The sequence below is a fragment of the Chrysemys picta genome, chromosome 7, assembly GCF_011386835.1.
Source record: "Chrysemys picta bellii isolate R12L10 chromosome 7, ASM1138683v2, whole genome shotgun sequence".
Classification (NCBI taxonomy): Eukaryota; Metazoa; Chordata; order Testudines; family Emydidae; genus Chrysemys; species Chrysemys picta.
In genome coordinates, this window is record NC_088797.1 from 95,965,273 (window position 1) to 95,978,808 (window position 13,536).

At 42.8% G+C, this 13,536-nt stretch overlaps 1 protein-coding gene across 8 annotated transcripts in view; it reads left to right on the forward strand.

Moving 5' to 3' along the window:
- HECTD2 (HECT domain E3 ubiquitin protein ligase 2) overlaps positions 1-13,536 on the forward strand; it is a 164,204-nt gene that overhangs the window by 88,874 nt on the left and 61,794 nt on the right. For all 8 annotated transcript variants that reach the window (XR_010589259.1, XR_006176025.2, XM_065552058.1 and 5 more), the window contains one exon: positions 2,930-3,059. Coding sequence is in view for 4 of the 8 variants with exons in the window: in XM_065552058.1 (XP_065408130.1) it covers positions 2,930-3,059 (130 nt within the window). In the remaining 4 variants the exon portion in view is untranslated. The remainder of the gene's footprint in view (positions 1-2,929; positions 3,060-13,536) is intronic.

Below are 13,536 nucleotides of genomic sequence, written 5' to 3' on the forward strand. Positions count from 1 at the left end.
AACCAGTTACTGTTCTAGTTATGAACGTGCAGCAGATCCAACTTCCTGGTCTCAATGGTTGATGAGAAAAAGTATACCTTGCTGTCTGCTACTTTACCATTTTTCTCATGAAAGCTTGGTGATGGAGGTGTCAGGGCTCAAGGAAAGGCTGTCAGCACATAGGTAGTATATCACAGAATCCTGAGCTGTGGCACTTAGAATCATTTGGATGAAAGGCTTACGTATACATGGCTGTAGCCCTTTGCATTGTGACCCTTCCTGGCCATAGGTGAAGTGGAACTATGGAAGGAGGATTCCATCATGACCTATTCTCTTACCTAAGAAAAATGTTGGGCACTTAAGAAACTTGTACATGAGTGCATTGATCTGACCATGCAGTCAGTTCAGACGTTTTCTGTGCATCAGGGCTTCTGCCTTAGGATATCAATAGTTCTGTTTGGCTGTAGGTATCCAGATTCCAGCAAGAGAAAGTTTAAGAACTTGCCTTTCACTAAAGAGAATTTGTTTGAGGAGCAGGTGGTGGCCTCTGCAAAGGAAACAAAGGCCACTCTGCATTTTCTGGGGCCTGTTTCACCTTCCTGTTCTTTCTTCAAGGGAGGAAAAGGAAGGGCTCTGCTTCATAAATAGGTAATTACATTGATGGCAGGCTTCAAGGGAGCTGAGTGCCTTACCTCTTGCAGGGAGTTCAGCCTTGATGCCAGAAACTTAAGTGTCCTAAACCCTTTTTCAGCAAACGTTATTATTTCTATTTCCATAGTTCCATAAAAAAACCTTGACAGAGATTCAAGAGTGTTGAGTCCACCTGCCTTTACCAATAGTCTGCCAGGACCTCCTGATTGGAGGAGGATAGGGAGCATTTTATCTTCAGTGGCCCATGTTCACCTCAGATATGTGAGTCGTGAGCATTGTTTGGATCTGCAGAATCAGGTTTTCCGAAAGTTCTTAAAATCTGCCTCTCCTTCCCTGTGGTGCAGTACAGTTAGATTCAAAAGGATGCCTTTATTTGCTGCTCACAAGCGCTGGGCTATCTTCTTCACTTGTCTTAAAAGTCTAATTTATACACGCTTATATGTACATTGGTAACTTCTTCGGTCTGTCATGAATTCCTTGAAGGTAGGCTGATGTCTGTCTAGCCTCTTGTCAGATTTATGTAGGATTTAACTCAGGAATTCTCAAACTGGGGGTCGGTACTTCTCAGAGGGTCACAAGGCTATTATGTGGGGGGTCGCGAGCTGACAACCCTCTACCCTGAACCCTGCTTTGCCTCCAGCATTTATAATGGGTTTTAAAAAATGGGTGGAATAATGTATTTTCAATATTATTATTTTTAGAATTACAGTTTTGGAGTTCGGTTATAATTTAATGTAGAAACACAAAACAATTCCATATTTGTGGTGGTCAGAGCATTGGCAAGGTTTGTGGGCCAAATCTGTCACTGGCAAAAGAGTGAAATTAAAGAAGAGTAAATTCTTGAAGTGAGAAGACCTTGAATCTGCCTGTGCCAAATGTGAATTGAGCCTTGAGAGTTCTAATAATCTCCACTCTGCTGCTGACATCCTGTGTGATCTTGTGCACGTCACTTAGCTTCTCTGAGACTCACTTTGTTTGTTTGTAAAATAGGAATAATATCACCTTTGTAAAATTCTATAGAAGTTGTTGTTTCTCAAGGGAACAAAAATAATAATCTCCCCCTTCAAATGAATTGACATAAATAGTTATTTGCATGTTCCATCATACTGGTTCATGTAGGCTCGATGCTGATTTTTAAAGTTTATTTGCATACAACATTGATGGCAATGGTTTATGCAGGTTCCTCACTGGCATCAGATGTTCAAGCAGCTTCTCTTGTTGTCTTAGAGAATGCTCAATAGTTAACCTTTTATTTGTAAGCTGAGTGGCAGCCAACATTGAAAGCTCAAGTTATTGACCTTCTGATTGGCCTGTAGATTAACATTACCAGCAGTCAGCCCACAGTTCATGGCCACATGCCTAAATTCAGGCGCTCAGGGAACCTGCCTGTGGACCTGCTGGGGTAGGGGTGCCCCTCCCTCGGCCCGAACCCAGCCCTGGCCTGGACTTGCCGGGGGAAGGGCGCCTGTCCTGTGGTCCCAGTCCTGTGGCTGCCATGGTGGGGAGAGGCGACTCTCCCCCGAAGCCCAGGTGCTGCTGCGGGGAAAGAGAGCTGGGGGGAGTCCTCTCTCCATGCTGTAGCCCCGGAGCACCCTCCTGTACCCCTAATCCCTGACCCCAACCCAGAGCCCGCACCCCCAGCCAGAGTCCTCACACCCCTGCATCCCAACCCTCCGCCTCAGCCCTGAGCCCCCTCCCACACTCCAAACCCCTGCCACATTAATTTTGTTATGTGCACCAATATAAAGGTGATGTGTCACACACCACCTCCATATTGGTGGGCACATAACAAAATTCATTCCACACATGGGTGGTTAAAATTAGACTGAACACTGAAATTGGGGACATTTTTAAACATCAGATTTTTTTAGATTTCTGCTCTAAAAACAGTTGTAATACATAAAGGTATTTTGATGTAGGAATGTGAGACGCACTGTTGGATATAAACTCAGTTGCATGCAAAAAAGAAATACAAAGGTAATTATTAATTAGGAGATAGTGAGTTAGAATAATATATTGAAATCATTTTAGTCTTATCTGCTACTCCCAATTTATCTACAGAACTCTTAAATACTGTAAACTACCGTATGCGTTTTAAAACATGAGGAAAATGGGAAGGAATCTTACAGTGGCTTTTGTTATTCAATTTGTTCAAAAATATTTAAGTATTACTCATGGATCTGTTCCTCATTCAAGAGGCATGTTGTTTAAGTGTTCCATAGAATAATTTATGAGTAAAATTACTTTTGCAGTAATAGATATTAGTGCTTTATTATTATTACTGCCTTCCTAATTACAGGGATTGGAGAGAGGAACCAAAAGCCAATTTTCTACTTTTAGCAGTTTTATTTCCACTATCAACCAAAAGAAAGAAGCAGCCGGAAGCAGCAGCTCACCTACACAACTTGTTATACCCAACATCAAAAATGGTAAGAGAATAAAATGCCTTGTTATTTAGTTAAGTTATTAAATTACTCTGGGAAATGTTCAATATGCTGCAATAATTATCTGTATTACTATAGTGCCTTCAAACCTTAACTATGTTGAGTCTCCATTGTGGTAGGCATTGTACCAGCATATATTAAACAGCCCCATGCTCTGAAGAGCTTACATTCTAAAAGACAAAACCTAACAGGGTGGGTGAGACAAACAAGTGGGTCAGAGGATGGAGAATGGAGGACAAAGTAATAGTAATAATCAGAAGTTTTAGTGTAGAGTCTCTATATGCACAAATTGCAGAGCCAGTCAGTAGCAGTAATCACAGCTTGACACCTGCCTATCATTAGATGGCAGATTTTTGTAGACATCATGGCAAAGATGGGATTTAAAGAGGTACTTGAAGAAGAATAATGTAGATATTCTGCAGGAGAAAGTGGACTATACCCTGCAGGATTGGGCCCTATATTACTTAATGATGATGTTATCTGTATCCATGCTGGCTATAGTGTGAGTACAGTGCTAGGTGTATTAAAATAAATGTAACATTACATTTCATAGCTGTTTTTGAGTAGACAAGTACTTCAAATCACAGATCACTGAACTGCAAAAGGCAAGGCAATTACGAACCTATAAATCATGTAGTTCATCTTAAATTAGATATTTTGGGGAGGATTCTCCAGTTTGCTCAGGTTATTTTGCACAATACAAACAGAGCAAAGTAGCCTGAAAGTAGTCAGAAAAGGCTAGTGGAGGATTATCCCAGTGTAGAGTTGGGAGTGGGTGTGTCAGGGACAGCATGTGGGTAAAGCCAAGAGGGGAGGTGTTTTATGAATCAGGTCAGAGCTGTGCCCTCTGCTCCACTGGCATAGGTCAATTCACACTTCCTCTCTGCAGCCCTAGCTTAAACCAGGGCCAGGGGTCCTGAAACAAGAAGCTGCAACCAACTCCCCGTTGCCCTCCCTCTCACCCTTATAAATGTAAATAAAACCTTTCAAATGTAAACTGAGTATAAACTGATGCAGTGCCGTTAAATCTGAAAAGAGCTCTGAAAAATGTAAAATTATCCATTCAAATCAGTGCACTGTTAACTCTGGAAGCTAAAGATGACAATTTGTCAATATTAAATTCACTGGTAATCATTTTTAACAGAAATGTATAGTTAATGTGCTTGTTCCACAATCCCAAACTATTTTCTTTGTCTTGCTGATGCCACAAACCCCAGTTGTTTCCTTTTCAACTATAAAACTCCAGCATTGTGAAAAATTGTACAATGCAATCTTGTGTTGTCAACACCAAAATCTGCAGCACATTGAAAGTTGGAATAGTAAAATAAATTTAATATTGAAATAAGTAACGCAATTGATATAGTACCTTTTCTAGAATTCACGTCCATATTTCAATTTTAAAAAAATCTCAAATTTTCAATTTATCTGTAGTTGCCAGAGAATATCTTGTCCTTCACTTGAGTGCCAGAAGAATTTAGGTCCAGCTTTTTGAAGGGAACATAGATGCCTGGTTATTGTTATTACCACAGCAATAGTGATTTTGTATGTATGTATTCATTCAGAAAAACTAAATTTGGTTATGACTAGATTATCTCCGTATTATACAATCAATCCTGCAAACACTTGAGTAGTCTCACAGAATTTGCTAGTACTCACATATTTGCAGTATCAGGACCTAATTTCGTAATATTCTGTTATGATGAGGGGTAGAAAATTTTTCAAAACTTGTTTGATTGTGTCTTTCAGAGATTGTACCAGATACTGATATATAACTTTATGCTTTGGGAAATTGCTCATTGAAATAAACCCAAAATTTTAAAAGCGTTTCCTTTGTGTTCCTTTATTTTAACGAGAATTATGGCATTTAAAAAAAAATACAAGTGAATGAATACGTTAAAACCTTGATAAATTAAAGTTCGTGGAATGCAATATATACCATGAAAAAGATGAGATAAGGCAAATACTGTTGATAATTTGATGTTATGTTTAAGTACAGTTGGTATAATAGCAGCTACAAAGATTGAATTGGTATTACAATACAATGCAATAAATATCTATAATGAAAAGTCTTTTTAATCACGTTGTTTTTTCTAGTTTTACTGTATAGTTAAAATATGGATAGGGTTTTTTCACTTTGACTGATTGGAAAGGCTGATTGCTCAATGGTTGTCAAGTCATTTCAGAAATGCCAGTGTTCTAGACCCATTCATTTTTAATGTCTTTGTAATAATCACTCCCTCCCATACCAGTAAGGTTTTTGTGCCTCAGAGTTTTCACATTGCTTGTTACATATTGGTTAAGGTTTTACCTAATGTAACTAAGCAACCAGCTAAATATGGTAACACAATAGTATAAGAAAAGAAAACATTATTGCTGCTTATCAATTCAGCACATAAAGTTCCAAGTATTAGCTGAATGGAACTCAAGTACCAGGTTTTTAACTATGAATATTTTTGTACCTTTACAGAGCATTATGGTGTACAGTGGAGTAACTGTGCGTTTGTTATGCATGGTGGAAGTGTTTAGAACATCAGTTTGAGATTAATTTAATATCTCACTGTCCTCTTTGTTGCTGATTACTACTTTTGCCTTCAGATTGTTTAAAAGTCCAGCTGTGAGAACAGGCAAGAAACACTCTCGAAAATCAGTGCTACTGATATTCAGCGGTCTGAGGTCAGGTCTCATCTATTGTCGTCTCATGAGTAGTATCTGAATAAGTCACATCAGTAGTTTGACTCTGTCATTAATGTCAGTGAAAAGAACTGACATTCTTTCTTCAGATGCAGCTTCCTGCTGGGATTAGTGGAATTGGCAGCAGACTAGCAATAATACTTTGGTGTTTGGTTAACTCTCAAACAAGTTTTAGTGAAACCGGATACCTATTGGGTTGCAGATAAAAGTTTTAGATGAGCATAGGTTTAATATGCATTTATTGTATGTGACATCTTTTTGTAAGCATCTTTCATCCAAACAATACCTCAAAATTCTTGTACATAATTTAATATAATAAAAAGAGGGAAAAAATTAGTAGTATAAATAAGGGAGAAACAAGATATTTGAAAAGAGAGAGAGAGAGTCAACGAAACGTTTTTTAAGTATGATGTTATAGTTTGATCTGACTAATCTTAGCAAAGGCAAGGCAGATTGAAAAATCAAGATAAAATATGGAGTTAGATGAAAAGACCTCAATGGAACCCTTTTTTTTCTATTTGGAGAAGATGTTCTAATGTCATAGTGACAAAAAGTTGGAAGGTAGAGTAGACACAGCAAAAATTATCTGCAAAGAAGTTAGAGTTGAATTTGTAGACTTTGCAGACCTCTGCCTCCTATTTAATTCAATACCGGGATTCTTAAAGAAGGATGACCTCCCTTTGTCCTGTGCTTCTATTGTAGGCTAATGGAACCTGGGTGCTGTAGTGCTGATGATTCAATAGGTGACATTCTTCTCTCCAAGTCAATGATAAACCAGTGATTGAGTGCCAGGTCACTGAGCTGCTAAGATGCCATCTTTTTAGAGAGAACAAAAATTAAAGTTTTGATTACACACGGTCATTCTAAAATTCTTCTTTGAGTAGTGTCCCTGTGGGTGCTCTGATTCAGGTGCACATGTGCCTCTTGAGCCATTGATTAGAGATTTTCCGTTAGTAGCGTCTATTCAGCCTGCTCACGTGCTCTGTACAACCTTATGGTGCGCTCTCAGGGTATATAGGGCTGCATGGGTGAACCAGTTCCTTCTCTACTACCTTGGACTAAGACAGAGCTCTAGCATGTCTACCTCATGTGTACCTCAGTGTGTTTACAGTTGTTATTTAGTTCGTTAGTTATTAGTATTGGTTATTAGGAATAGTTAGATAGCTTTGAGAGACATCAGTTTGTCCTCTTCCCCCTTTTTTTTCTGGGGAATTGATCTGGCCTTGCTTGCCAGGCCTGGCTCACCAGGTTTCAAATGCTGCCTGTCTAGTTAGGAGGCTGTCCCAGTCAGTGATGGCCACTCTAAGTGCATGCATTGCTTGGGATGTAATTTTTGCCAGGTTCTCAGATCTAGAACATGGGAGAATCAGGAGACCAAATTGAAGCTGCTATTGATTGCCTCCAAGTCAGGTCAGGGGATTGCCCTCAAACATGTGTCTCTGGGCAGATCCAGGGCTTCTTTATCTTCAGCTAAGGTATCTCCTAGGAAGGGAAAGAACTCAGGGAAGACTCCAAAAAAGGAGAGCTCTGCCTCTCATCACAAGGAGTCAGCTCCCAACAAGCCCTGATCTCTCACTAGGTCTATGGTATTGGAAATCTTGACCTTTCAATGTGGTACCATGGTGTCAAACTCTTCCTCCAGTACCAGTGAAATAGGGAGAGCCCAGAGCACTTCAGAGAAACAAGGCTCCAGCACGGCCCCAGTACTGTCAATGAAGGACAGGGAGGTACAAGACATACATTCCTTCACAATGTCACTGTCTACCTCGGCCTTACCAACGGTACCTTCATACTCAATTCCATCATTGTCAACGAAATTGAAGCCTTTGGCATCAGTGCCTACAAGCTCCAAACCAACTGTTTTATCTGCTGTGTCAATACTGACCCACTTGGTACCTCAGAAATTCCACTACAGCAGGGACTTGTCAGTGTTAGATGAGCAGGAGTCCCCACTGCTTTTGGGGACTGAACAACTCTTGGTGCTGAGGCCCCAGTTTCCAGATTACCATCACTTCCCAATACTGCAGAATTCTCTGCCCTTTTCTGATGGGGCCCTCCCATTGGATAACAATGGAGAGGCTGAAGGAAACATTCAATCAGACTCCTCCTTTTCAGTGCAGAATTTACCTCCGCATCATTCCAGGAACCCATATTTTGACAAGGACCCTCATCCATGTCAGGAATGGTGGAATCAGCCCTGAGTAATATCCCCTATCCTGCATGGGCTTCCTCAGTGGCTATACTGGGATCCTTGGGTGATGTATCGGCAAAAATTTTCCAGATCTCCATTCCAGAGGGAGATTAGAGCCACACAGTCCCCTATACCAAACCACCACCATGAAGAGACCTTAAAGGAATAGGAGGCTAGGGTGGACAAGGAGGTTACCCCTCAAGGCCCTATTTCATCTCCGGACAAGGCAGTCACGCCTCCACCACCCTTGATGGCCAACAATTTTTGTCGATTCCAGCACCTTGTGAAGAGGGTGGTTAATACCCTCCAGATACCTCTTGAGGAGGATAAAGACTCTCAACATAAGCACCTGGACATTTTGCAGTCGGCAACACCCATCCAGGTTGTGCTACCAATTAATGAAGTGCTCCTGGATCCAGCAAAAACCATGTAGCAAACTCCTGCCTCCATCCCACCAATTTGTAAATTGGTGGATAAGAAATATTCTGTTCCTACAAGGGACTAAGAATTTTTGTTTTCTCACTCCTAGATTAGTTCACTGCTGGTGAATGCTGTAAATGACTGGGGTCAATAGCAGGTCTAAAGGCATATTTATCATGACCCTCCAGTTTTGGATTGCAAGTTATTAGGTGATCACGGACAAGTATGATTACACAAATTAGAAGAAGTTTGCATCCTTTATTGAATATCTTCCACAGAAGCATTCCAGGTCATCATTAAGGAGGGTCTCTTATTAGTAAAGCAGCTTGGGCAGCCCTTGGGCCAGCCGCACCAGCCGCTGCTGGGGCAGTCTCAGGCCACCGCCCCCTACCCCTCTGCAGCAACAGGAGTTTGGGTGTGGGAGGGGGCTCAGGGCTAGGGGTTGGAATGTAGGAGGGGGTGAGGGCTCTGGGCACCACTTACCTTGGGGGCTCCCCGGAAGCGGCGACATATCCCTCCCTTAGCTCCGCATGCTGCCTCCGCGCAGAAGCACCACCCCCGCTGCTAGTGGGGGCTGTGGAGCCAGCGCTTGGGGCAGGGGCACCATGCAGTGCTAGGAGCTGAGGGAGGGACACGTCACCGCTTCCGAGGAGCCGGATAGGAAGCCTGCCAGCCCTGCCAACCCCCTCCCCCAGCACCAGCTGGGGTCCGAGGCTGCATGCCGCCGCCTGCCCCGTCCCCACCCTGCACCAGCAGGGGTCCTGGGCTGCTCCCCCCCCCCCCCCGAGCACCCGTGGTGTGCCCCAGACTACTCCCTGAGCACCCATGGCACCCCCTGGGCTCCCCCCCCCCATGAGCACACCTGGCACCCCTGGGCCACACCCCCTCCCCCCCCAAGATTTAGTGAAGGGTACATAGTACAAGTCATGGATAGGTCATGAATTTTTGTTTACTGCTTGTGACCTGTCCATGACTTTTATTAAAAATACCTGTGACCAAAACATAGGTTTTGGCTAATAAGTAAGGCTTTCTTCAAGTGTCCTTAGATGCTGCGGATCATCTCCACAGCAGTTGTCATGCACAGGGCATCTTGGCTCCAGTCATCAGGGTTTCCAAGAGTAGTTCAGAATACACCTCTACCTCGATATAATGCTGTCCTCGGGAGCCAAAAAATCTTACCGAGTCATAGGTGAAACCGTGTTGTATCAAACTTGCTTTGATCCACTGGAGTGCGCAGCCCTGCCCCCCCGGAGTGCCGCTTTACCACGTTATATTCGAATTCATGTTATATAGGGTTTCGTTATATCAGGGTAGAGGTGTACTGGTGAAAACCTCCTGTTTGATGGTCAAAAACTCTTCTCAGGAACTATGGACAAGTCTCTGCACATGTTGAAGGATTCTAGGGCCACACTGAAGTGTCTGGGTATATACACCCCCACAAACAACAGATGTAGTGCAGGCAATGTACAATGCAAAGTGGAGATGGGCGGATCATGTAGTCCACAGGCAAGACAATAGGTGCACAACCCACATCAGTGACTGGATCCCCAGAGACTACAAGCAACTGCTGGGCAGACCGAAAACACGCTGGGCTGATCCCATGACAAAACTCTTTGGCCATAAATGGAAAGAACATGCTCGCAACAGAACGGAATGGTCTGACGTCTACTTACGTTCGTGGAGGGACGGACGAAGACAAGCCGCACAAAGGTGAAACAGAAGATTTAGCAGGTCTTAAACTGCCCAGTGATCGCTTCCAGCTCAGTTCTCTAGTTTTCACTGAACCACCAAACCTGCTAGAAAAAGACAAAGGTTCCAGAGGAGAAGAGCATCTCACCCTCCATCATCAAGTATCCAGTCGTCATCAAAACAGCAATTTTCATGGGCTGGTCAAGGGTTCGACTCCTCCCTCACCTATAGTTTGTAAGCTGCAACCCTTTGCCCACTTTCCCTTCTTTTGGAGATTGCCTTTGCCATTTCCAGCAGGCCTTGTGGCATGTTACAACAGACAAGGGGGTCGTGGAGATAATAACTTTGGGTTACACCATTCCCTCACTGCCACCCAGCAGCAGCTGCTACCTGCCCGCTCCCTGTGACCCATAATCCACAGAGGTTCAACGTGGATCCCTAGCTAGCTGTCATGACTACCCTGCTTCTCTGTTCCTGAACTCTCAGTATTTACCTCAGCTCTGACTTGGATTCTGATTCCCGATTGACCCCTAGAACTGCCACACAGACCCTAGTACCTGGTATTGACCTTCAGCCTGATTCCTGACTGTCTCTGACCCTTGTCTTAACTCCTGACTCTGGTTTGACTCTCGCTTGACTCTTGACCCTGATATTGGCTCTGACTCCTGGCTTCAGTTCCGGAATCTCAAGCTCCTGTCACTACTCCTGCCTACCTTCGCCCAGAATCCTGACAAGTACTATGCTATCAGTTAATGTTCAGAAGATGATACCTGGATTCATGTTTTTAATGTTACAGATTACTACACATGGAAGAAGTACTTCAGATTGATTTCCCATCTTCAGCAAAAAAGAAGCAGTTCAGTGGTATTGATTATCAGCTTTGTTTATTATGCCAAAGGAGTTGTAATGAGGCACTAGTTAAGACATCAGCATCCATCCAGAAATAACTGGAATCCATCTTCAAATGGTATGCATATAGTTACATAACTTACATTACTTAATTACAATCCCAGAGTAATTTATTACAGTATCCTTGTTTTTACTTTGGTCTCAATCATTTTTAGGCATTAATGGGGAGACAAAGAAGACCAACTAGTAGCAGAATCTTTGGAGAATATCACCCCGGAGGACCTGATTGAACACAACACTTGGCATTGTGAACCAAATTTTTGCAGGGAAAAAGTTGTGACGTGCTGTAGAATCGCACACCCAAACACTTGTTACCCTTCAAAAATGCTAACTAGATATCATCTTTGAAAAGCAAACTGATGTGTTTTAAGTTGTTTCTCAAAGGGTACAGGACTTGCAAGACGAGTTCCATACATCCAGTGTACAGTCCGTATTCAGTGACCATTATTGTACATGATGGAGAGCTGCAATATCACAGAATGGATCATGACATTTAATGAGGTTGAATTGGTGACAAAGCCAACTTTTGGACTAGTGCAGTAATACATGAAGATGGTTGAGTCTTTGCTGCTCTTTATTCGATCTGCTAATTAGAATTTGCATCTCACACTGGAAGACATAGCAAAATACGTTTTTGCTTTAGATTTAACAAACTATTCTGGGATGATTGCCTGCTACCTCGCTGAAATAAGAGGTGTAAAAAGTCTGACCTTCTGTTAGTATGATAATAAGATATCTTACTGGGAGGTGTTTGATTCAGCCTCCAAAGACTCTTTCCTCGCTCTGAAAGTTCTTGGAATGCGTGAGACAGTTACTGGTGCGGTCATAAATGAACTGGAAGCATTAATATACTAGGTTTACCATTTAAAGACTAACATTATGACACTTGCAGAACTACGTTGATGGATGTTTTCCAAGAAGCAGATAAACTGAGAAAAATTGCCATTGCTGAGGGCAATTTATACTTGGTGTCATGAGGGCAAATTATCAAGCAATGGAATGGCTCTTGAATGATCGACCATACCCAGAACTACCCTCCCCTATTGGGCATGGTTGGGTCTTGGAGAATGAACTGATCACACCAGTTGTGTGAAATACCATGTGGTCCCAGTCAGTACTTCAGCTAATCAAATGCTCATGTGCAAAGACCAGATGCTTACCATTCTGCAAATGTTTGGCCAGCCGCCTGCCTTGCACAGACATATGCAAGTGCAACTCAGACAAGGATCAGTGTGAGACTATGTCTAGCAATGGTGCCCTAGATGGAGATGACATTGATGACTTTGATAAATAAATGTTTTCAGTACTACATGTCAAGGCTAACTTCCCTAGGATTACAAAAGATCAATGTCTTTTTTTATGTAAGCAATGCATCCCTCTGTTAAGGTATAATTTAAAAAATGTTGATTTTAAACATTTTCTTGAATATATATATATATATCATTGTTCTAGGTTTGTCATGTTTGGTGCCATTGTGTTGATGGGGGAAAGGGGTTTTCGAATGATACCCAACTTGAGCCATTTCTGACAGCACTGTATTATCAAAATTTCTACCAACCGGACAACCTGAAGCTGGGTGCCAGGGGAGCAGTAAGCCCCCCCCCACCATGCCACAGAAGGCGACACAATTGAAACTGAGATTCTGTAGGTTTTTAGGAATCAAATGACCCCTCCATCACCTTTCTATCACTAATTTGCCCACCGAATGAGATTTTACTATATTGTGTTCCCAGATTTATGCTGAAAAATTGTAGAGCTGTGAATAATACAATATAGGGCTGTCAATTAATCTTAGTTTTAACTCATGAGATTAACTCAAAAATTAATTGCAATTTAATCACACTGTTAAACAATAATAGAATACCAGTAGAAATTTATTATAAATATTTTTGAATGTTTTCTACATTTTCAAATACAGTAAAAGCTGTTTTATTTGGCATGTTGGGGGAGTGGGGGTGCCGGTAACTGAAAAATGCCGGTTAACTAAGAGGGAGGGAGTTTGAGTGCGGGAGGGGGGCGGGGCACGGGCTCTGGGAGGGAGTTTGCATGCGGAAGGGAACTCAGGGCAGCAGGTTGGGGCGCGGGAGTGGGTGCGGGCTGCCTCCGCCTGCAGGCGCCGCCACCACAGCCAATGGGAGTTGCAGAGCTAATGCATGGGGTAGGGAGGGGACAGCCTACCACGCCTCTGCCTAGGAGCAGCCAGGACAAGTCGCCACTTGTGAGGAGCTGCCCAAGGTGAGCAACTCCCTCCCCCCCCCCCCCCCGGATCTGGCACCCCGTGCCACAACCCGCTGCCTCAAGCCCCCTCCCACACCCAAATGCCCTGCCTGAGCCCGCACTCCACAATCCCTTCTGTGCCACAAGCCCTCCTGTGCCCCAACCCCCTTACCCTGCCCCGCGCCAATCGGTTTATAAACCGGAATTTCAATGAAGATCAAAAATGCTGGTTTATAGAGCTTTACGGATGGTGAAGTGCCGGATAAAACAGCTTTTATTGTATATTGATTTCAACAGAGAATACAAAGTGTACAGTGCTCACTTTATATTATTATTTGTTATTAC